We start from the raw sequence: 27111 nt of genomic DNA on the forward strand, positions 1-27111 counted from the left end.
ATGCTATGTAATAATGGATGGTGCTATACATAATAAGAGAGAATGCTATGTAATAAGGATGGTGCTATACATATTAAGAGAGGAAGCTATGTAATAAGGGACGGTGCTATACATATTAAGAGAGGATGCTATGTAATAAGGGATGATGCTATACATAATAAGAGAGGATGCTATGTAATAAGGGACGGTGCTATACATAATAAGAGAGGATGCTATGTAATAAGGGACGGTGCTATACATAATAAGAGAGGATGCTATGTAATAATGGATGGTGCTGTACATAATAAGAGAGGATGCTATGTAATAATGGATGGTGCTATACATAATAAGAGAGGATGCTATGTAATAAGGGACGGTGCTATACATAATAAGAGAGGATGCTATGTAATAATGGATGGTGCTATACATAATAAGAGAGGATGCTATGTAATAATGGATGGTGCTATACATAAGAGAGGAAGCTATGTAATAATGGATGGTGCTATACATAATAAGAGAGGATGCTATGTAATAAGGAATGATGCTATACATAATAAGAGAGGATGCTATGTAATAATGGATGGTGCTATACATAATAAGAGAGGATGCTATGTAATAAGGGACGGTGCTATACATAATAAGAGAGGATGCTATGTAATAATGGATGGTGCTATACATAATAAGAGAGGATGCTATGTAATAATGGATGGTGCTATACATAATAAGAGAGGAAGCTATGTAATAATGGATGGTGCTATACATAATAAGAGAGGATGCTATGTAATAATGGATGGTGCTATACATAATAAGAGAGGATGCTATGTAATAAGGAATGATGCTATACATAATAAGAGAGGATGCTATGTAATAAGGGATGGTGCTATACAGTTAGGGCCAGAAATATTTGGACAGTGACAAGTTTTGTTATTTTAGCTGTTTACAAAAACATGTTCAGAAATACAATTCTATATATAATATGGGCTGAAAGTGCACACTCCCAGCTGCAATATGAGAGTTTTCACTTCCAAATCGGAGAAAGGGTTTAGGAATCATAGCTCTGTAATGCATAGCCTCCTCTTTTTCAAGGGACCAAAAGTAATTGGACAAGGGACTCTAAGGGCTGCAATTAACTCTGAAGGCGTCTCCCTCGTTAACCTGTAATCAATGAAGTAGTTAAAAGGTCTGGGGTTGATTACAGGTGTGTGGTTTTGCATTTGGAAGCTGTTGCTGTGACCAGACAACATGCGGTCTAAGGAACTCTCAATTGAGGTGAAGCAGAACATCCTGAGGCTGAAAAAAAAGAAAAAATCCATCAGAGAGATAGCAGATATGCTTGGAGTAGCAAAATCAACAGTCGGGTACATTCTGAGAAAAAAGGAATTGACTGGTGAGCTTGGGAACTCAAAAAGGCCTGGGCGTCCACGGATGACAACAGTGGTGGATGATCGCCGCATACTTTCTTTGGTGAAGAAGAACCCGTTCACAACATCAACTGAAGTCCAGAACACTCTCAGTGAAGTAGGTGTATCTGTCTCTAAGTCAACAGTAAAGAGAAGACTCCATGAAAGTAAATACAAAGGGTTCACATCTAGATGCAAAACATTCATCAATTCCGAAAATAGACAGGCCAGAGTTACATTTGCTGAAAAACACCTCATGAAGCCAGCTCAGTTCTGGAAAAGTATTCTATGGACAGATGAGACCAAGATCAACCTGTACCAGAATGATGGGAAGAAAAAAGTTTGGAGAAGAAAGGGAACGGCACATGATCCAAGGCACACCACATCCTCTGTAAAACATGGTGGAGGCAACGTGATGGCATGGGCATGCATGGCTTTCAATGGCACTGGGTCACTTGTGTTTATTGATGACATAACAGCAGACAAGAGTAGCCGGATGAATTCTGAAGTGTACCGGGATATACTTTCAGCCCAGATTCAGCCAAATGCCGCAAAGTTGATCGGACAGCGCTTCATAGTACAGATGGACAATGACCCCAAGCATACAGCCAAAGCTACCCAGGAGTTCATGAGTGCAAAAAAGTGGAACATTCTGCAATGGCCAAGTCAATCACCAGATCTTAACCCAATTGAGCATGCATTTCACTTGCTCAAATCCAGACTTAAGACAGAAAGACCCACAAACAAGCAAGACCTGAAGGCTGCGGCTGTAAAGGCCTGGCAAAGCATTAAGAAGGAGGAAACCCAGCGTTTGGTGATGTCCATGGGTTCCAGACTTAAGGCAGTGATTGCCTCCAAAGGATTCGCAACAAAATATTGAAAATAAAAATATTTTGTTTGGGTTTGGTTTATTTGTCCAATTACTTTTGACCTCCTAAAATGTGGAGTGTTTGTAAAGAAATGTGACAATTCCTACAATTTCTATCAGATATTTTTGTTCAAACCTTCAAATTAAACGTTACAATCTGCACTTGAATTCTGTTGTAGAGGTTTCATTTCAAAGCCAATGTGGTGGCATGCAGAGCCCAACTCGCCAAAATTGTGTCACTGGCCAAAGATTTCTGGACCTAACTGTACATAATAAGAGAGGGTACTATGTAATAAGGGACGGTGCTATACATAATAAGAGAGGATCTGATGTAATAAGGGACGGTGCTATACATAATAAGAGAGGATGCTATGTAATAAGGGATGATGCTATACATAATAAGAGAGGATGCTATGTAATAAGGGATGGTGCTATACATAATAAGAGAGGATGCTATGTAATAAGGGACGGTGCTATACATAATAAGAGAGGATGCTATGTAATAAGGGACGGTGCTATACATAATAAGAGAGGATGCTATGTAATAAGGGATGGCGCTATACATAATAAGAGAGGATGCTATGTAATAAGGGATGGCGCTATACATAATAAGAGAGGATGCTATGTAATAAGGAATGGTGCTATACATAATAAGAGAGGATGCTATGTAATAAGGGACAGTGCTATACATAATAAGAGAGGATGCTATGTAATAAGGGACGGTGCTATACATAATAAGAGATGATGCTATGTAATAAGGGACGGTGCTATACATAATAAAAGATGATGCTATGTAATAAGGGACGGTGCTATACATAATAAGAGATGATGCTATGTAATAAGGGATGGCGCTATACATAATAAAAGAGGATGCTATGTAATAAGGGACGGTGCTATACATAATAAGAGAGGATGCTATGTAATAAGGGATGGCGCTATACATAATAAGAGAGGATGCTATGTAATAAGGGATGGCGCTATACATAATAAGAGAGGATGCTACGTAATAAGGGACGGTGCTATACATAATAAGAGAGGATGCTATGTAATAAGGGATGGCGCTATACATAATAAGAGAGGATGCTATATAATAAGGGATGGCGCTATACATAATAAGAGAGGATGCTATGTAATAAGGAATGGTGCTATACATAATAAGAGAGGATGCTATGTAATAAGGGACAGTGCTATACATAATAAGAGAGGATCTGATGTAATAAGGGATGGTGCTATACATAATAAGAGAGGATGCTATGTAATAAGGGACGGTGCTATACATAATAAGAGAGGATACTATGTAATAAGGGACGGTGCTATACATAATAAGAGAGGATACTATGTAATAAGGGATGGTGCTATACATAATAAGAGAGAATGCTATGTAATAAGGGACGGTGCTATACATAATAAGAGAGGATCTGATGTAATAAGGGATGGTGCTATACATAATAAGAGAGGATGCTATGTAATAAGGGACGGTGCTATACATAATAAGAGAGGATACTATGTAATAAGGGACGGTGCTATACATAATAAGAGAGGATACTATGTAATAAGGGATGGTGCTATACATAATAAGAGAGAATGCTATGTAATAAGGGACGGTGCTATACATAATAAGAGAGGATGCTATGTAATAAGGAATGGTGCTATACATAATAAGAGAGGATGCTATGTAATAAGGGACAGTGCTATACATAATAAGAGAGGATGCTATGTAATAAGGGAAGGTGCTATACATAATAAGAGAGAATGCTATGTAATAAGGGACGGTGCTATACATAATAAGAGAGGATGCTATGTAATAAGGGATGGTGCTATACATAATAAGAGAGGATGCTATGTAATAAGGGATGGTGCTATACATAATAAGAGAGGATCTGCTGTAATAAGGGACGGTGCTATACATAATAAGAGGATACTATGTAATAAGGGACGGTGCTATACCTAATAAGAGAGGATGCTATGTAATAAGGGATGGTGCTATATATAATATGAGAGGATACTATGTAATAAGGGATGGTGCTATACATAATAAGAGAGGATGCTATGTAATAAGGGATGGTGCTGTACATAAGAGAGGATGCTATGTAATAAGGGACGGTGCTATACATAATAAGAGAGGATGCTATGTAATAAGGGATGGTGCTATACATAAGAGGATGCTATGTAATAAGGGATGGTGCTCTTATATAATAAGAGGATGCTATGTAATAAGGGATGGTGCTATATATAATAAGAGGATGCTATGTAATAAGGGACGGTGCTATACATAATAAGAGAGGATCTGATGTAATAAGGGACGGTGCTATACATAATAAGAGAGGATGCTATGTAATAAGGATGGTGCTATACATAATAAGAGGATGCTATGTAATAAGGGATGGTGCTATACATAATAAGAGAGGATGCTATGTAATAAGGGACGGTGCTATACATAATAATAGAGGATACTATGTAATAAGGGACGGTGCTATACATAATAAGAGAGGATACTATGTAATAAGGGACGGTGCTATACATAATAAGAGAGGATGCTATGTAATAAGGGACGGTGCTATACATAATAATAGAGGATACTATGTAATAAGGGACGTGCTATACATAATAAGAGAGGATACTATGTAATAAGGGACGGTGCTATACATAATAAGAGAGGATGCTATGTAATAAGGGACGGTGCTATACATAATAAGAGAGGATGCTATGTAATAAGGGACGGTGCTATACATAATAAGAGAGGATGCTATGTAATAAGGGACGGTGCTATACATAATAAGAGAGGATGCTATGTAATAAGGGAAGGTGCTATACATAATAAGAGAGGATGCTATGTAATAAGGGACGGTGCTATACATAATAAGAGAGGATGCTATGTAATAAGGGACGGTGCTATACATAATAAGAGAGGATGCTATGTAATAAGGGATGGCGCTATACATAATAAGAGAGGATGCTATGTAATAAGGGATGGCGCTATACATAATAAGAGAGGATGCTATGTAATAAGGGACGGTGCTATACATAATAAGAGAGGATGCTATGTAATAAGGGACAGTGCTATACATAATAAGAGAGGATGCTATGTAATAAGGGACGGTGCTATACATAATAAGAGAGGATACTATGTAATAAGGGACGGTGCTATACATAATAAGAGAGGATACTATGTAATAAGGGATGGTGCTATACATAATAAGAGAGAATGCTATGTAATAAGGGACGGTGCTATACATAATAAGAGAGGATGCTATGTAATAAGGAATGGTGCTATACATAATAAGAGAGGATGCTATGTAATAAGGGACAGTGCTATACATAATAAGAGAGGATGCTATGTAATAAGGGAAGGTGCTATACATAATAAGAGAGAATGCTATGTAATAAGGGACGGTGCTATACATAATAAGAGAGGATGCTATGTAATAACGGATGGTGCTATACATAATAAGAGAGGATGCTATGTAATAAGGGATGGTGCTATACATAATAAGAGAGGATCTGCTGTAATAAGGGACGGTGCTATACATAATAAGAGGATACTATGTAATAAGGGACGGTGCTATACCTAATAAGAGAGGATGCTATGTAATAAGGGACGGTGCTATATATAATATGAGAGGATACTATGTAATAAGGGATGGTGCTATACATAATAAGAGAGGATGCTATGTAATAAGGGATGGTGCTATACATAATAAGAGAGGATGCTATGTAATAAGGGACGGTGCTATACATAATAAGAGAGGATGCTATGTAATAAGGGATGGTGCTATACATAAGAGGATGCTATGTAATAAGGGATGGTGCTCTTATATAATAAGAGGATGCTATGTAATAAGGGATGGTGCTATATATAATAAGAGGATGCTATGTAATAAGGGACGGTGCTATACATAATAAGAGAGGATGCTATGTAATAAGGGATGGTGCTATACATAATAAGAGGATGCTATGTAATAAGGGATGGTGCTATACATAATAAGAGAGGATGCTATGTAATAAGGGATGGTGCTATACATAATAAGAGAGGATGCTATGTAATAAGGGACGGTGCTATACCTAATAAGAGAGGATCTGATGTAATAAGGGACGGTGCTATACATAATAAGAGAGGATGCTATGTAATAAGGATGGTGCTATACATAATAAGAGGATGCTATGTAATAAGGGACGGTGCTATACATAATAAGAGAGGATGCTACGTAATAAGGGACGGTGCTATACATAATAAGAGAGGATGCTACGTAATAAGGGACGGTGCTATACATAATAAGAGAGGATGCTATGTAATAAGGGACGGTGCTATACATAATAATAGAGGATACTATGTAATAAGGGACGGTGCTATACATAATAAGAGAGGATACTATGTAATAAGGGACGGTGCTATACATAATAAGAGAGGATGCTATGTAATAAGGGACGGTGCTATACATAATAAGAGAGGATGCTATGTAATAAGGGACGGTGCTATACATAATAAGAGAGGATGCTATGTAATAAGGGACGGTGCTATACATAATAAGAGAGGATGCTATGTAATAAGGGACGGTGCTCTACATAATAAGAGAGGATGCTATGTAATAAGGGACGGTGCTATACATAATAAGAGAGGATGCTATGTAATAAGGGATGGTGCTATACATAATAAGAGAGGATGCTATGTAATAAGGGACGGTGCTATACATAATAAGAGAGGATGCTATGTAATAAGGGATGGTGCTATACATAATAAGAGAGGATGCTATGTAATAAGGGATGGTGCTATACATAATAAGAGAGGATGCTACGTAATAAGGGATGGTGCTATACCTAATAAGAGAGGATGCTATGTAATAAGGGATGGTGCTATACATAATAAGAGAGGATGCTATGTAATAAGGATGGTGCTATACATAATAAGAGAGGATGCTATGTAATAAGGGATGGTGCTATACCTAATAAGAGAGGATGCTATGTAATAAGGGATGGCGCTATACATAATAAGAGAGGATGCTATGTAATAAGGGACGGTGCTATACATAATAAGAGAGGATGCTATGTAATAAGGGATGGTGCTATACATAATAAGAGAGGATGCTATGTAATAAGGGATGGTGCTATACATAATAAGAGAGGATGCTACGTAATAAGTGATGGTGCTATACCTAATAAGAGAGGATGCTATGTAATAAGGGATGGTGCTATACATAATAAGAGAGGATGCTATGTAATAAGGGATGGCGCTATACATAATAAGAGAGGATGCTATGTAATAAGGGATGGTGCTATACATAATAAGAGAGGATACTATGTAATAACGGACGGTGCTATACATAATAAGAGAGGATGCTATGTAATAAGGGATGGTGCTATACATAATAAGAGAGGATGCTACGTAATAAGGGATGGTGCTATACATAATAAGAGAGGATGCTATGTAATAAGGGACGGTGCTATATATAGTGAGTGAACTAAGTAATATAAATATATACATACACTCATAAAAGAAAATCCCAAACTCACAAGTTGCACAGAGGCCCCACGTTGTTAGTGTCTGATACTACAGAGCCCGTTTCCCCGGCCTGTCCTGTGTGATATTGTTCTTGGGCCGCTGTATCTGGTCTTTCATGTGAGATACAGATTGCTGAGCCATGTAGTCACATTACTGGGGGTGTATCCTGTAAATAACCTATTAATCCTTGTTGACCATATATCCTACAGTACAGATTATGCAGTATCTCACGTGGCGCATGCGCCTGATGTGTAATCCGGACCTCTACTAGGACCAGAGTGTGTATCAAGCTGTATTCTATGGAAGTGACAGATAAGTGTTATCTCGCTCAAGGTATGCGTGGACTGAACCTTGCCCACATACACAGCATTTCTCTCACGGAGGGGTGTGGACTGCGCCACGTCCTCGTTGTGTAATATTCAACTTTCATTTCTCACAACTACTGTCAGCCATGGCGTCTGCCGATCTGAGGGACGAGCTGCTCTGCTCCATCTGTCTGAGCACTTATACCGATCCTGTAACCCTGAGATGTGGACACAGCTTCTGCCGGGTCTGTATTGATCGTGTGCTGGATACACAGGACGAGTCTGGAGTTTACTCCTGTCCTGAATGCAGAGAAGAGTTTCGAAGGCGGCCGGGACTGAAGAAGAACCGGAAACTAAGGAATATTGTGGAGAGATTCCAGTCTACTCAGCCACCTCACGAGGAGGTCACCCCGATCTTCTGCACTTACTGCATTCACTCTCCGGTACCTGCTGTTAGATCCTGTCTACACTGTGAGGCTTCTCTGTGTGATAATCACCTGAGGGTTCACCACAAAGGACCAGAACACGTCTTATCTGATCCCAGAACTTCTCTGGAGGAAAGGAAATGTTCTGTCCATAAGAAGATCCTGGAATATTACTGCTCTGAGGACTCTGCTTGTATCTGTGTGTCCTGCAGTTTCACCAGAAAACATCGAGGACACCAAATAGAGTCTCTAGATGAAGCTTCGGTCAAGAAGAAGGAGCAGCTGGGAAAGGTCTTCGACAATCTACTTTCGAGAAAAGAAGGAAATGTGTCAAGGTTTCAGGCCTTGTATAACCACATGACAAACGTCCATGACAGAGCTGACATCATAAGTCAGTCTATTTCACACCTCTTTATAGACATTAGGAGACAGGTGGATGACCTGGAGAAGAAGGTCCTGAGTGAGATCTCCAGGCAAGAAGAGCAAGTCTCACTTTTAGTCTCTGGTCTGACCCAACAGCTGGAAAAGGAGATAGAAGACTTCTCCGGGGTGATGCTTTCTATTCAACAACTGTGTGATATTAAGGATCCACTCACAGTCTTAAAAGATCAAAAGCTGGAAAGAACTGTTATATCTGAGGTGGACACTTGTACGAGAGATGATGTCCATACCGTGGGCGATCTGGATAAACTTGTTATCTCTATGATGATACTCACAGCTATGGAAAAAATTGTGCAAGAAATAAAGTTCAGAGACTTCAAGATGCCCGATCCTGCCGACATCTTACTTGATATCAACACAGCAGGAAATGACGTAGCATTATCTGAAGACCTCAAGGTGGTCTCTTGGCCTGGATTTAGCCAAAATCGTCCAGATTCTCCCAACATCTTTCAGTCATGTCAAATCTTAAGCGAGAACTTCTTTTCCTCAGGGAACCATTTCTTTGAGCTGGAAAGCATTGACAGAGGAGACTGGTGTGTGGGAATGAGCTATGCCAATATAGACCGGAAAGGGGAGCATTGCGTCATCGGGCAGAACGATAAGTCATGGGCACTCCGTCTATGGAGCAATCAATACTCCGTGATACACGACTCAAAAGTCATCCAGCTGCCAGCTCAGCCTTCCTGTAAGAAACTTGGTCTATATCTGGATTATGAGGCCGGGCAGCTGTCCTTTTATGAGCTGTGTGACCCCATGAGACACTTACACACCTTCACTGCCGCCTTCTCCGAGCCCCTTCATGTCCTATGTTGGGTACTGGGCAGTTCTTTAAGGTTTGGAAGTGGAAAAGATGACAGCTGAAAGTATAGAAGAACGTTCTACAACAATGAAATTTGAACATGTTCCCACAATTACCAATTTTGATAGGACCGGGATGACTATCTTATGGTGGCCTTTGACTACCTGATGTCTGGGCAAGAAAGATGGGTCATGCGGTCCTCTTTGAACATAAGCCAACAGATATGTCATCAGAGAGTTAATTACCTCTATTGAAAACATATCCAAACAGCTGAGGATCGGGAGGAAGAGCTTTCGGAAGGTATATGGACACCTTTGGATGACCAACATTCGATGGTTCACATAGGTTTTGTGATACCTCAGCATAGGGTGAGGCTACAAAACTCTACCTCAATTGACACCACTGTCTCCTTTTTTCTCCACTTCACCATAAATTTATTAATTTTGTGTTTTTGAATAACATCAAGGTTTGGATGTGAACCCAGGTTTTGTCCTTATGGGTTCTTGAATGTCTTCTAAAGGAGCCATAGACTTCATGTGGAGAGTAATGGTGGCTATAAAGTAGGGTTAGGGGTCGGTGAAGATGTTGGGGTCAGAGTAAAGCGGAAAATATATCCATTTAATTTTTTATCTAAATTGACGCAAAGTTGGGTGCGGATTTTATGTTCATGATGTCTTTATAGCAATCAGATATATATATATATATATATATATATATATATATATATTTCCAGAGTCTGAGTTATGGGATTGAAGTTTTCAAATCTGCTTCCACCACTAGAGGGAGCTCACTGTAGACGTTGTTACTATTGAGCACAATGGATAAGTTGTATGCAGCCTGCTCCTAAGCGCCTTCTAGTGGCGGCTGCTGCATCTAAGCACCCTTTAGTGGTGGGTGCTGCTCCTAAGCTCCCTCTAGTGGTAGTTGCTGCCCCTATGCTCCCTCTAATGGTGGCTGCTGCTCCCAAGCTCCTTCTAGTGGTGGCTGCTGCTCCTAAGCTCCCTCCAGTAGTGGCCGCTGCTCCCAAGCTTCCTCTAGTGGTGGCCGCTGCTCCTAACCTCCCTCTAGTTCTGTCTGCTGCTCCTAACCTCCCTCTAGTTCTGTCTGCTGCTCCTAACCTCCCTCTAGTTCTGTCTGCTGCTCCTAACCTCCCTCTAGTTCTGTCTGCTGCTCCTAAGCTCCCTCTAGTGCTGTCTGCTGCTCCTAAGCTCCCTCTAGTGGTGGCCGCTGCTCCTAAGCTCCCTCCAGTAGTGGTCGCTGCCCCTAAGCTCCATCTATTAGTGGCCACTGCTCCTAAGCTCCATCTAGTGGTGGCCGCTGCCCCTAAGCTGCATCTATTAGTAGCCGCTGCTCCTAAGCTCCCTCTAGTGGTGGCCGCTGCCCCTAAGCTCCATCTATTAGTGGCCACTGCTCCTAAGCTCCATCTAGTGGTGGCCGCTGCTCCCAAGCTCCGTCTAGTGGTGGCCGCTGCTGCTAAGCTCCATCTATTAGTGGCTGCTCCTCCTAAGCTCCCTCTAGTGGTGGCTGCTGCTCCCAAGCACCCTCTAGTGGTGGCTGCTGCTCCTAAGCTCCTTCTAATGGTGGCTGCTCCTAAGCTCCCTCTAGTGGTGGCTGCTCTCCTAACCTCCCTCTGGTGGTGGCCGCTGCTAATAAGCTCCCTCTGGTGGTGGCCGCTGCTAATAAGCTCCCTCTAGTGGTGGCCGCAGAAATATAGAATTTCACTTTTTGATTATTTTTTGATGCGCTATATCTAAAAAAAACCCCTCAGAAATAGGAGCGTTTGATATGGCGGAATTTAGTGTAAGTGTAAGCGGAGTCACTCGCTTTTGTAGCTCCCTCTGAAGGTCAGCGCCGCCGCTCCAGCTTTACGCAGGCAAAAACTGTCAGCTGTGGAAAGAGAGCAGATGGCGTGAATGTTCAGCTGAGTTCTAAATACAATGCACCGGGGGCATTGTGTGCGCTCGGAGAAAATCACACAGGAAAAGAAAAGGGGGGGACGTCACCGAAACCGGGGGAGGAGGAGGATGGCAGCAGCGGGTCTGAATATACTGTTATGGGTCTCAACAGTAGGAGCGCTCCTTTATGCTGAAATATTGTTTTCTAGAAACAGTGCCACCCTTGTGGATAGGCTTTGTCAGGTATTGCAGCCCCATGTTTGAATGAGGCTGAGCTGCAATACCTGACACGACCTAAGCACATGAGGGGGCGCCGTTTCTGGAGAAAGGCTTTAATAGTGGACTTTACTTGTATTTTTTGCAGACCTGGAGGACGGGGTCTTTTTTTTTGTTATTGGTAAATTAGCGAGAATGTGAGCGATTCGCGGTGCAATCAGGGCCATGAAATATTCAATGTTCTTAATCATCAGAGGACGGCGGCAAATCCTGATTATTACAATATGGTCCGCGAGATTTTATGTTAATTGCAGCGGATAATAATCTGCGGTTTTCAATTATGGAGAAAAAATGATGAAGCCGACGAGATAGTCGCTAAGGAATGCGTGATTTACTGCGAAAAAAGGAATAAAGGGGTTAATTGTGTGAAAGTAAATGTATTCTTAAAGGAAACACACCCTATACACAGTGCCACAGGAGTGCACCCTATACACAGTGCCAGAGGAGTGCACCCTATACACAGTGCCACAGGAGTGCAGCCTGTACACAGTGCCACAGGAGTGCACCCTATACACAGTGCCACAGGAGTGCACCCTATACACAGTGCCAGAGGAGTGCAGCCTGTACACAGTGCCAGAGGAGTGCACCCTATACACAGTGCCACAGGAGTGCACCCTATACACAGTGCCACAGGAGTGCAGCCTGTACACAGTGCCAGAGGAGTGCACCCTATACACAGTGCCACAGGAGTGCACCCTATACACAGTGCCACAGGAGTGCACCCTATACACAGTGCCACAGGAGTGCACCCTATACACAGTGCCACAGGAGTGCACCCTATACACAGTGCCACAGGAGTGCACCCTATACACAGTGCCACAAGAGTGCACCCTATACACAGTGCCAGAGGAGTGCACCCTATACACAGTGCCACAGGAGTGCACCCTATACACAGCGCCACAGGAGTGCACCCTATACACAGTGCCAGAGGAGTGCACCCTATACACAGTACCAGAGGAGTGCACCCTATACACAGTGCCAGAGGAGTGCACCCTATACACAGTGCCAGAGGAGTGCACCCTATACACAGTGCCAGAGGAGTGCACCCTATACACAGTGCCACAGGAGTGCACCCTATACACAGTGCCTGAGGAGTGCACCCTATACACAGTGACACAGGAGTGCACCCTATACACAGTGCCAGAGGAGTGCACTCTACACACAGTGCCAGAGGAGTGCACTCTACACACAGTGCCACAGGAGTGCACCCTATACACAGTGCCAGAGGAGTGCACTCTACACACAGTGCCACGGGAGTGCAGTCTATACACAGTGCCACAGGAGTGCACCCTATACACAGTGCCACAGGAGTGCACCCAATACACAGTGCCAGAGGAGTGCACTCTACACACAGTGCCACGGGAGTGCAGTCTATACACAGTGCCACGGGAGTTCAGCCTATACACAGTGACAGAGGAGTGCTCCCTATACACAGTGACAGAGGAGTGCTCCCTATACACACTGCCTGAGGAGTGCACCCTATACACAGTGCCAGAGGAGTGCACCCTATACACAGTGCCAGAGGAGTGCACCCTATACACAGTGCCTGAGGAGTGCACCCTATACACAGTGCCAGAGGAGTGCACCCTATACACAGTGCCAGAGAAGTGCACCCTATACACAGTGCCTGAGGAGTGCACCCTATACACAGTGCCAGAGGAGTGCACCCTATACACAGTGCCAGAAGAGTGCACCCTATACACAGTGCCAGAAGAGTGCACCCTAGACACAGTGCCAGAAGAGTGCACCCTATACACAGTGCCAGAGGAGTGCACCCTATACACAGTGCCTGAGGAGTGCACCCTATACACAGTGCCAGAGGAGTGCACCCTATACACAGTGCCAGAGGAGTGCACCCTATACACAGTGCCAGAGGAGTGCACCCTATACACAGTGCCAGAGAAGTGCACCCTATACACAGTGCCTGAGGAGTGCACCCTATACACAGTGCCAGAGGAGTGCACCCTATACACAGTGCCAGAAGAGTGCACCCTATACACAGTGCCAGTAGAGTGCACCCTATACACAGTGCCAGAGGAGTGCACCCTATACACAGTGCCAGAGGAGTGCACCCTATACACAGTGCCAGAGGAGTGCACCCTATACACAGTGCCAGAGGAGTGCACCCTATACACAGTGCCTGAGGAGTGCACCCTATACACAGTGCCAGAGGAGTGCATCCTATACACAGTGCCAGAGGAGTGCACCCTATACACAGTGCCAGAAGAGTGCACCCTATACACAGTGCCAGAGGAGTGCACCCTATACACAGTGCCAGAAGAGTGCACCCTATACACAGTGCCAGAAGAGTGCACCCTATACACAGTGCCAGAGGAGTGCACCCTATACACAGTGCCTGAGGAGTGCACCCTATACACAGTGCCAGAGGAGTGCATCCTATACACAGTGCCAGAGGAGTGCACCCTATACACAGTGCCTGAGGAGTGCACCCTATACACAGTGCCAGAGGAGTGCACCCTATACACAGTGCCTGAGGAGTGCACCCTATACACAGTGCCTGAGGAGTGCATCCTATACACAGTGCCAGAGGAGTGCATCCTATACACAGTGCCACAGGAGTGCAGCCTGTACACAGTGCCAGAGGAGTGCATCCTATACACAGTGCCACAGGAGTGCATCCTATACACAGTGCCACAGGAGTGCACCCTATACACAGTGCCAGAGGAGTGCACCCTATACACAGTGCCAGAGGAGTGCACCCTATACACAGTGCCAGAGGAGTGCACCCTATACACAGTGCCAGAGGAGTGCTCCCTATACACAGTGCCACAGGAGTGCACCCCATACACAGTGCCACAGGAGTGCACCCTATACACAGTGCCACAGGAGTGCACCCCATACACAGTATCACAGGAGTGCACCCTATACACAGTGCCAGAGGAATGCACCCTATACACAGTGCCAGAGGAGTGCACCCTATACACAGTGCCAGAGGAGTGCACCCCATACACAGTGCCAGAGGAGTGCACCCCATACACAGTGCCAGAGGAGTGCACCCCATACACAGTGCCGGAGGAGTGCACCCCATACACAGTGCCAGAGGAGTGCACCCTATACACAGTGCCAGAGGAGTGCACCCCATACACAGTGCCAGAGAAGTGCACCCTATACACAGTGCCACAGGAGTGCACCCTATACACAGTGCCACAGGAGTGCACCCCATACACAGTGCAACAGGAGTGCACCCTATACACAGTGCCTGAGGAGTGCACCCTATACACAGAGTTGTTGGCTGCCTCTACAGACAAAGTGTACGCAAATGTTTATGTCCCTATATATATATAAATATGAATATCACAATTCTCTTGGGATCTGCTATAAAGAATTGTTGCTCTACATAGAGATGGCCGAGGCTATAAGAAGATTGTCACCACCCTGACACTGAACTGCAGAACGATGGCCAAGACCATACAGCGGTATAACCAGACAGACCCACTCAGTACAGGCCTTGTCATGGCCGACCAAAGAAGCAGAGTGCACGAACTCAGCGTCATATTCATAGGGCCTTTTCAGAATAGATGTATCAGTGCTGCTAGCATTGCTGCAGAAGTTACAGGGGTGGGGGTTCGCCTGTCAGTGCTCAGACCACACACCGCACACTGCAGAGGTTACAGGGGTGGGGGTGTCCACCTGTCAGTGCTCAGACCATACGCCGCACACTGCAGAGGTTACAGGGGTGGGGGTGTCCACCTGTCAGTGCTCAGACCATACGCCGCACACTGCAGAGGTTACAGGGGTGGGGGGTCCGCCTGTCAGTGCTCAGACGATACGCCGCACACTGCAGAGGTTACAGGGTGGGGGGTCCGCCTGTCAGTGCCCAGACCATACGCCACACACTGCAGAGGATACAGGGGTGGGGGGTCCGCCTGTCAGTGCTCAGACTATACAACACACACTGCATCACATTGATCTGCATGGTTGTTGTCCCAGAAGGAAGCCTCTTCTAAAAGATGATCCACAAGAAACGCCGCAAAAAGTTTGCTGAAGACAAGCAGACTAACAACATGGATTACTGGAACCGTCCTGTGCCTGATGAGACTAAGATGAACTTATTTGATTTAGATGATGTCAGCGTGTGTGGTGGAAATAAGGTGAGGACAAAAACAAGTGTGTCCTGCCTACAGTCAGGCATGGTGGAGGAGAGTCATTTGGGGCTGCATGAGTACAGCCGGCTGTGGGGAGCTACAGACTTCAATCTAAATCTATAATTAGTGCCGCCATCTGATGACATAATATACAATCCTCTCATCACAGCCAAAAACATTATCATTCTGTTCATGACAATGAGGAGTCCTACAATCATTTCTGTCTCAATCCTCCAATATGCACAGAAAACGGAGGGTTAAATGGCTTTGGCTTCTTCTCGGCAACCTTATCAGGTGAGAATTGAATTAAGGTATTAGATTTGGATTCCAGGCACAGAAGTTTCAGCGCAAGGAAACTTAATCAATGAAATCATTCAGGAACATCTACAGCAGGTTATTACATGGCGGAGGAGGAAAATACACACCGGTCAGAAACCGCGACAACGAGCAGTGAAAGCGGGTGACAGCGCAACACGCCGAGAAAACACACAAAATCATATAATAATTCATAAAGCAGGAACCGTAATAAGAAAATACTATAAGGCTCTACACAATATAACTGCTATAATACTGCCCCTATGTACAAGAATATAACTACTATAATACTGCCCCTATGTACAAGAATATAACTACTATAATACTGCTCCTATGTGCAAGAATATAACTACTATAATACTGCTCCTATGTACAAGAATATAACTACTATAATACTGCCCCTATGTACAAGAATATAACTACTATAATACTGCTCCTATGTACAGGAATATAACTACTATAATACTGCCCCTATGTACAAGAATATAACTACTATAATACTGCCCCCTATGTACAAGAATATAACTACTATAATACTGCCCTCTATGTACAAGAATATAACTACTATAATACTGCCCCTATGTACAAGAATATAACTACTATAATACTGCTCCTATGTACAATAATATAACTACTATAATACTGCCCCCTATGTACAATAATATAACTACTATAATACTGCCCTCTATGTACAAGAATATAACTACTATAATACTGCCCCCTATGTACAAGAATATAACTACTATAATACTGCCCCTATGTACAAGAATATAACTACTATAATACTGCCCCTATGTACAAGAATATAACTACTATAATACTGCCCCTATGTACAGGAATATAACTACTATAATACTGCCCTCTATGTACAAGAATATAACTGCCCTTATGTACAAGAATATAACTACTATAATACTGCTCCCTATGTACAAGAATATAACTACTATAATACTGCCCCCTATGTACAGGAATATAACTACTATAATACTGCCCTCTATGTACAAGAATATAACTACTATAATACTGCCCCTATGTACAAGAATATAACTACTATAATACTGCCCTCTATGTACAAGAATATAACTACTATAATACTGCCCCCTATGTACAGGAATATAACTACTATAATACTGCTCCTATGTACAAGAATATAACTACTATAATACTGCCCTCTATGTACAAGAATATAACTACTATAATACTGCTCCTATGTACAAGAATATAACTACTATAATACTGCCTCCTATGTACAGGAATATAACTACTATAATACTGCTCCTATGTACAAGAATATAACTACTATAATACTGCCCTCTATGTACAAGAATATAACTGCCCCTATGTACAAGAATATAACTACTATAATACTGCTCCCTATGTACAAGAATATAACTACTATAATACTGCCCTCTATGTACAAGAATATAACTACTATAATACTGCTCCCTATGTACAAGAATATAACTACTATAATACTGCTCCCTATGTACAAGAATATAACTACTATAATACTGCCCCCTATGTACAGGAATATAACTACTATAATACTGCCCTCTATGTACAAGAATATAACTACTATAATACTGCCCCTATGTACAAGAATATAACTACTATAATACTGCCCTCTATGTACAAGAATATAACTACTATAATACTGCCCCCTATGTACAGGAATATAACTACTATAATACTGCTCCTATGTACAAGAATATAACTACTATAATACTGCCCTCTATGTACAAGAATATAACTACTATAATACTGCTCCTATGTACAAGAATATAACTACTATAATACTGCCTCCTATGTACAGGAATATAACTACTATAATACTGCTCCTATGTACAAGAATATAACTACTATAATACTGCCCTCTATGTACAAGAATATAACTGCCCCTATGTACAAGAATATAACTACTATAATACTGCTCCCTATGTACAAGAATATAACTACTATAATACTGCCCTCTATGTACAAGAATATAACTACTATAATACTGCTCCCTATGTACAAGAATATAACTACTATAATACTGCCCCTATATACAAGAATATAACTACTATAATACTGCTCTCTATGTACAAGAATATAACTACTATAATACTGCCCCTATGTACAAGAATATAACTACTATAGTACTGCCCTCTATGTACAAGAATATAACTACTATAATACTGCCCCCTATGTACAAGAATATAACTACTATAATACTGTTCCTATGTACAAGAATATAACTACTATAATACTGCCCTCTATGTACAAGAATATAACTGCTATAATACTGCCCTCTATGTACAAGAATATAACTGCCCCTATGTACAAGAATATAACTACTATAATACTGCCTCCTATGTACAATAATATAACTGGTATATTACTGCCCCCATGTGCATGCATACATCTTTTCGGCTGACCCCCTCCGCTCGGTAGATTCTTCTGTGTTGGCAGTGACTGTATTATAGCAGATCGATGGTCGCAGGATAGAGAATAAGATTTAATATCCCACATGGCATAATCTTTACATTGTGCATACTGCGCGCCTCTTTCACTGCAGCGACGCGGTTTCCAGCTATGAATAAAATTACTCGGACATCTCGCTCAGTGTGAAAAGAAAACCCGGATACCCCGGTGACATGAAATGTGTGGAGTCTATAAATACCGCCCGGCGCTGCCTTCTGAATGCCAAGTGCCATGAAGCAGTTATGGCTGCCGGTCGACACTAATCTCATTAATCCAGTGGCACAAGGAGCTAAAATAGCCAGAAATCACTGGAGCTAGAGGTGGAGCGGACCTTAGTGCAGCGCACAGCATTCCTACATTCATCTCATATTTAAAGGGGATTTCCAGAATCAATGACCGATATGTAGGACAGGTCATCAATATGAGCTCGATAGGGGTCCAACACTCGGCGTCCCCACCGATCAGATATTCTCCGCTCTGCCGGTATCCGGACGGACAGCTCCGCACACAGTGCACTGGCGATACCTCAATAGTAGCCATTCCTGTTCCCTTCTCGAGGACATGGTCTTCACATTCAGAAATAGTCCTCTGTGCTGCTGTGGCACGCTTCCCTCTAATGGTGGTACTCTCATTGAGGAGGGCTGATCTCACCACGGACAAACTACACCAGCTACAACTAAGGCTGGAGGTTAGTGCACGCGCCTATGTGATTCCAGGAAGTGTTCCTCACCCCCACTTACTAACTATCTATGATGCAGATACTTCTATTGGGCTTCTTCTATTTTTCCCAGTCTCTGTCAATTTTTACACATAGTAATCAATAAAGGAAATGTTCCTCACCCCCACTTACTAACTATCTATGATGCAGATACTTCTATTGGGCTTCTTCTATTTTTCCCAGTCTCTGTCAATTTTTACACATAGTAATCAATAAAGGAAGTGTTCCTCACCCCCACTCACTAGCTATCTATGATGCAGACACTTATAATGGGCCTTTTCTATTTTTCCCAGTCTCTGTCAATTTTTACACGCAGCAAACATCAAGTATGCTAAGACTGAACCGTTATCTTCAAGAAGCATCAGTCAAAGTGATTTTCAGAGAAAAACATACCGCAATAAGGGCAGCGGGAACCTAATTACAGGCTCCCCTTAATGTACAGTAAGAGAGGACTCACGTCCCTCTTTATGATTCTGCAGTCACATCCTCCAGAGCAAAAATTGCTTTAAGGAGCTTTTCCCAACTTGGAGAGTGAAGGTGAGAGAAATCTATCTACTGTCTGCAGAGCACAGGACGCCACACTGACAGATCAGCAGCCTGAAAAATCACTGGTGGCCGGTGCTAAAGTCTAACGGAGACGACGTCAATAAGTAATTAACTAATACAAACAAGAAATAAAGCAGGTGAGGACAGAGAATATGAAGTGTATCAGGAGGGGGCAGTATTATAGTAGTTATATTCTTGTACATAGGGGCAGTATTATAGTAGTTATATTCTTGTACATAGGGGCAGTATTATAGTAGTTATATTCTTGTACATAGGGGGCAGTATTATAGTAGTTATATTCTTGTACATAGGGGCAGTATTATAGTAGTTATATTCTTGTACATAGGGGCAGTATTATAGTAGTTATATTCTTGTACATAGGGGCAGTATTATAGTAGTTATATTCTTGTACATAGGGGCAGTATTATAGTAGTTATATTCTTGTACATAGGGGGCAGTATTATAGCAGTTATATTCTTGTACATAGGGGGCAGTATTATAGTAGTTATATTCTTGTACATAGGGGCAGTATTATAGTAGTTATATTCTTGTACATAGAGGCAGTATTATAGTAGATATATTCTTGTACATAGGGAGCAGTATTATAGTAGTTATATTCTTGTACATAGAGAGCAGTATTATAGCAGTTATATTCTTGTACATAGGGGCAGTATTATAGTAGTTATATTCTTGTACATAGGGGGCAGCATTATAGCAGTTATATTCTTGTACATAGGAGCAGTATTATAGTAGTTATATTCTTGTACATAGGGGCAGTATTATAGTAGATATATTCTTGAACATAGGGGCACTATTATAGTAGTTATATTCTTGTACATGGGGGCAGTATTATAGTAGATATATTCTTGTACATAGGGGCAGTATTATAGTAGTTATATTCTTGTACATGGGGGCAGCATTATAGCAGTTATATTCTTGTACATAGGGGCAGTATTATAGTAGATATATTCTTGAACATAGGGGCAGTATTATAGTAGTTATATTCTTGTACATGGGGGCAGTATTATAGTAGATATATTCTTGTACATGGGGGCAGTATTATAGTAGTTATATTCTTGTACATAGGGGGCAGTATTATAGTAGATATATTCTTGAACATAGGGGCAGTATTATAGTAGTTATATTCTTGTACATGGGGCAGTATTATAGTAGATATATTCTTGTACATAGGGGCAGTATTATAGTAGTTATATTCTTGTACATGGGGGCAGCATTATAGCAGTTATATTCTTGTACATAGGGGCAGTATTATAGGAGTTATATTCTTGTACATAGGGGCAGTATTATAGTAGATATATTCTTGTACATAGGGGCAGTATTACAGCAGTTATATTCTTGTACATAGGGGCAGTATTATAGTAGATATATTCTTGAACATAGGGGCAGTATTATAGTAGTTATATTCTTGTACATGGGGGCAGTATTATAGTAGATATATTCTTGTACATAGGGGCAGTATTATAATAGTTATATTCTTGTACATGGGGGCAGCATTATAGTAGTTATATTCTTGTACATAGGGGCAGTATTATAGTAGTTATATTCTTGTACATAGGGGCAGTATTATAGTAGATATATTCTTGTACATAGGGGCAGTATTATAGTAGTTATATTCTTGTAAATAGGGGCAGTATTATAATAGTTATATTCTTGTACATAGGAGCAGTATTATAGTAGTTATATTCTTGTACATAGGGGCAGTATTATAGTAGATATATTCTTGAACATAGGGGCAGTATTATAGTAGTTATATTCTTGTACATGGGGGCAGTATTATAGTAGATATATTCTTGTACATAGTGGCAGTCAGTATTATAGTAGATATATTCTTGTACATAGGAGCAGTATTATAGTAGTTATATTCTTGTACATAGGGGCAGTATTATAGTAGATATATTCTTGAACATAGGGGCAGTATTATAGTAGTTATATTCTTGTACATAGGGGCAGTATTATAGTAGTTATATTCTTGTACATAGGAGCAGTATTATAGTAGATATATTCTTGTACATAGGAGCAGTATTATAGTAGTTATATTCTTGTACATAGGGGCAGTATTATAGTAGATATATTCTTGAACATAGGGGCAGTATTATAGTAGTTATATTCTTGTATATAGGGGCAGTATTATAGTAGTTATATTCTTGTACATAGGGGCAGTATTATAGTAGTTATATTCTTGTATATAGGGGCAGTATTATAGTAGTTATATTCTTGTACATAGGGGCAGTATTATAGTAGTTATATTCTTGTACATGGGGGCAGTATTATAGTAGTTATATTCTTGTACATAGGGGCAGTATTATAGTAGATATATTCTTGAACATAGGGGCAGTATTATAGTAGTTATATTCTTGTACATGGGGGCAGTATTATAGTAGTTATATTCTTGTATATAGGGGCAGTATTATAGTAGTTATATTCTTGTACATAGGGGCAGTATTATAGTAGTTATATTCTTGTACATGGGGGCAGTATTATAGTAGTTATATTCTTGTACATAGGGGCAGTATTATAGTAGTTATATTCTTGTACATAGGGGGCAGTATTATAGTAGTTATATTCTTGTACATAGGGACAGTATTATAGTAGTTATATTCTTGTACATAGGGGCAGTGTTATAGTAGTTATATTCTTGTACATAGGGGACAGTATTATAGTAGTTATATTCTTGCACATAGTAGGTAGTATTATAGTAGTTATATTCTTGTATATAGGGGGCAGTATTATAGTAGTTATATTCTTGTACATAGGGGCAGTATTATAGTAGTTATATTCTTGTACATAGGGGACAGTATTATAGTAGTTATATTCTTGTACATAGGGGCAGTATTATAATGGTTATAGTCTTGTACATGGGGGCAGTATTATAGTAGATATATTCTTGTACATAGGGGCAGTATTATAATAGTTATATTCTTGTACATGGGGGCAGCATTATAGTAGTTATATTCTTGTACATAGGGGCAGTATTATAGTAGTTATATTCTTGTACATAGGGGCAGTATTATAGTAGATATATTCTTGTACATAGGGGCAGTATTATAGTAGTTATATTCTTGTAAATAGGGGCAGTATTATAATAGTTATATTCTTGTACATAGGAGCAGTATTATAGTAGTTATATTCTTGTACATAGGGGCAGTATTATAGTAGATATATTCTTGAACATAGGGGCAGTATTATAGTAGTTATATTCTTGTACATGGGGGCAGTATTATAGTAGATATATTCTTGTACATAGTGGCAGTCAGTATTATAGTAGATATATTCTTGTACATAGGAGCAGTATTATAGTAGTTATATTCTTGTACATAGGGGCAGTATTATAGTAGATATATTCTTGAACATAGGGGCAGTATTATAGTAGTTATATTCTTGTACATAGGGGCAGTATTATAGTAGTTATATTCTTGTACATAGGAGCAGTATTATAGTAGATATATTCTTGTACATAGGAGCAGTATTATAGTAGTTATATTCTTGTACATAGGGGCAGTATTATAGTAGATATATTCTTGAACATAGGGGCAGTATTATAGTAGTTATATTCTTGTATATAGGGGCAGTATTATAGTAGTTATATTCTTGTACATAGGGGCAGTATTATAGTAGTTATATTCTTGTATATAGGGGCAGTATTATAGTAGTTATATTCTTGTACATAGGGGCAGTATTATAGTAGTTATATTCTTGTACATGGGGGCAGTATTATAGTAGTTATATTCTTGTACATAGGGGCAGTATTATAGTAGATATATTCTTGAACATAGGGGCAGTATTATAGTAGTTATATTCTTGTACATGGGGGCAGTATTATAGTAGTTATATTCTTGTATATAGGGGCAGTATTATAGTAGTTATATTCTTGTACATAGGGGCAGTATTATAGTAGTTATATTCTTGTACATGGGGGCAGTATTATAGTAGTTATATTCTTGTACATAGGGGCAGTATTATAGTAGATATATTCTTGTACATAGGGGCAGTATTATAGTAGTTATATTCTTGTACATGGGGGCAGTATTATAGTAGTTATATTCTTGTATATAGGAGCAGTATTATAGTAGTTATATTCCTGTACATAGGGGCAGTATTATAGTAGTTATATTCTTGTACATAGGGGCAGTATTATAGTAGTTATATTCTTGTACATAGGAGCAGTATTATAGTAGTTATATTCTTGTATATAGGGGGCAGTATTGTAGTAGTTATATTCTTGTATATAGGGGGCAGTATTATAGTAGTTATATTCTTGTACATAGGGGACAGTATTATAGTAGTTATATTCTTGTACATAGGGGCAGTGTTATAGTAGTTATATTCTTGTACATAGGGGCAGTATTATAGTAGTTATATTCTTGTACATAGGGGCAGTGTTATAGTAGTTATATTCTTGTACATAGGGGACAGTATTATAGTAGTTATATTCTTGTACATAGGGACAGTATTATAGTAGTTATATTCTTGTACATAGGGGCAGTGTTATAGTAGTTATATTCTTGTACATAGGGGACAGTATTATAGTAGTTATATTCTTGCACATAGTAGGTAGTATTATAGTAGTTATATTCTTGTATATAGGGGGCAGTATTATAGTAGTTATATTCTTGTACATAGGGGCAGTATTATAGTAGTTATATCCTTGTACATAGGGGACAGTATTATAGTAGTTATATTCTTGTACATAGGGGCAGTATTATAATGGTTATAGTCTTGTGCATAGGGGGCAGTATTATAGTAGTTATATTCTTGTACATAGGAGCAGTATTATAGTAGGTATATTCTTGTACATAGGGGCGGTATTATAGTAGTTATATTCTTGTATATAGGGGCAGTATTATAGTAGTTATATTATTGTACATAGGAGCAGTATTATAGTAGTTATATTCTTGTACATAGGGACAGTATTATAGTAGTTATATTCTTGTATATAGGGGGCAGTATTATAGTAGTTATATTCTGGTACATAGGGGCAGTATTATATTTATATTCTTGCTCTCAGGATACATTACATGGTCTTCCCTCCCGATCAGTCCCCTGCAGACATTGTACCTGTGTTGTATCCTCTGCCCAGTGCCGGCCATGGCCGATGGTTTTTCCATAGATTTCCAAGGTACCAGTCGCTCTGATTCTCGACCAGCCCCAGAACTTGTTGTCCTGAAGGAAGAAGAAAATATAAGAATTGATGATTTATGGTTGTGAGGCGGATGACACAAATATAAGGCAGATATAGGATGTACACCCTGCCTCCTACTGTACATGTGTGCAATAAGTTGTTTTTTATTTCTGAGATAACTGAGGGCCAACCAATATGGCCGCCTCTACTGGAGACTACAGAAGACTGGGTAGCTTATCCAGCAATGCAGAGCTTCCCGCATATGTCTGGAGTGCAGAAGATTAGGAGGTGCAGAGCCTTATTATAGACCCCAGGGTCAGATGTCATTACTGCAGTGACTGGTGATGAGCAAATCCGAGGTCATTACCGCAGTGACTGGTGATGAGCAAATCCGAGGTCATTACCGCAGTGACTGGTGATGAGCAAATCCGGGTTCATTACCGCAGTGACTGGTGATGTGCACATCCGGGGTCATTACTGCAGTGACTGGTGATGAGCACATCCGGGTTCATTACTGCAGTGACTGGTGATGAGCACATCCGGGGTCATTACCGCAGTGAATGGTGATGAGCACATCCGGGGTCATTACCGCAGTGAATGGTGATAAGCACATCCGGGGTCATTACCGCAGTGACTGGTGATGTGCACATCCGGGGTCATTACTGCAGTGACTGGTGATGAGCAAATCCGAGGTCATTATAGCAGTGAATGGTGATGAGCACATCTGGGGTCATTACCGCAGTGACTGGTGATGTGCACATCCGGGGTCATTACTGCAGTGACTGGTGATGTGCACATCCGGGGTCATTACCGCAGTGACTGGTGATGTGCACATCCGGGGTCATTACTGCAGTGGCTGGTGATGTGCACATCCGGGGTCATTACCGCAGTGACTGGTGATGTGCCCATCCGGGGTCATTACCGCAGTGACTGGTGATGTGCACATCTGGGGTCATTACTGCAGTGACTGGTGATGTGCACATCTGGGGTCATTACTGCAGTGACTGGTGATGTGCACATCCAGGGTCATTACCGCAGTGGCTGGAGATGTGCACATCCGGGGTCATTACCGCAGTGACTGGTGATGTGCACATCTGGGGTCATTACTGCAGTGGCTGGTGATGAGCACATCCGAGGTCATTACCGCAGTGACTGGTGATGTGCACATCCGGGGTCATCATTACTGCAGTGACTGGTGATGAGCACATCTGGGGTCATTACCGCAGTAGCTGGTGATGAGCACATCCGGGGTCATTACTGCAGTGACTGGTGATGTGCACATCCGGGGTCATTACTACAGTGACTGGTGATGTGCACATCCGGGGTCATTACTGCAGTGACTGGTGATGAGCACATCCGAGGTCATTACCGCAGTGACTGGTGATGTGCGCATCCGAGATCATTACCGCAGTGACTGGTGATGTGCACATCCGGGGTCATTACCGCAGTGACTGGTGATGAGCACATCCGGGGTCATCATTACTGCAGTGACTGGTGATGTGCACATCCGGGGTCATTACCGCAGTGACTGGTGATGAGCACATCCGGGGTCATTACCGCAGTGACTGGTGATGTGCACATCCGAGGTCATTACCGCAGTGACTGGTGATGTGCACATCCAGGGTCATTACTGCAGTGACTGGTGATGTGCACATCCGGGGTCATTACTGCAGTGACTGGTGATGTGCACATCCGGGGTCATTACTGCAGTGACTGGTGATGTGCACATCCGGGGTCATCATTATTGCAGTGACTGGTGATGAGCACATCCGGGGTCATTACTGCAGTGACTGGTGATGTGCACATCCAGGGTCATTACCGCAGTGACTGGTGATGAGCACATCCGGGGTCATCATTACTGCAGTGACTGGTCATGTGCACATCCGAGGTCATTACTGCAGTGACTGGTGATGTGCACATCCGAGGTCATCATTATTG

At 41.4% G+C, this 27111-nt stretch overlaps 2 protein-coding genes across 2 annotated transcripts in view; one reads left to right on the forward strand and one right to left on the reverse strand.

Annotated features, from left to right (window-relative positions):
* The window catches only part of LARGE1 (LARGE xylosyl- and glucuronyltransferase 1), a 491216-nt gene that overhangs the window by 75076 nt on the left and 389029 nt on the right, over window positions 1-27111 (reverse strand). The window contains exon 7 of the mRNA XM_075343800.1: window positions 25110-25214. Coding sequence (XP_075199915.1) covers window positions 25110-25214 — 105 coding nt within the window. The remainder of the gene's footprint in view (window positions 1-25109; window positions 25215-27111) is intronic.
* Window positions 8196-9858, forward strand: LOC142301066 (E3 ubiquitin/ISG15 ligase TRIM25-like). Its single transcript, XM_075342086.1, has one exon. It carries the CDS (start codon window positions 8196-8198, stop codon window positions 9774-9776), a length of 1581 nt encoding a protein of 526 aa, XP_075198201.1. The 3' UTR covers window positions 9777-9858.

The sequence above is a fragment of the Anomaloglossus baeobatrachus genome, chromosome 4 (assembly GCF_048569485.1).
Source record: "Anomaloglossus baeobatrachus isolate aAnoBae1 chromosome 4, aAnoBae1.hap1, whole genome shotgun sequence".
Classification (NCBI taxonomy): domain Eukaryota; kingdom Metazoa; phylum Chordata; class Amphibia; order Anura; family Aromobatidae; genus Anomaloglossus; species Anomaloglossus baeobatrachus.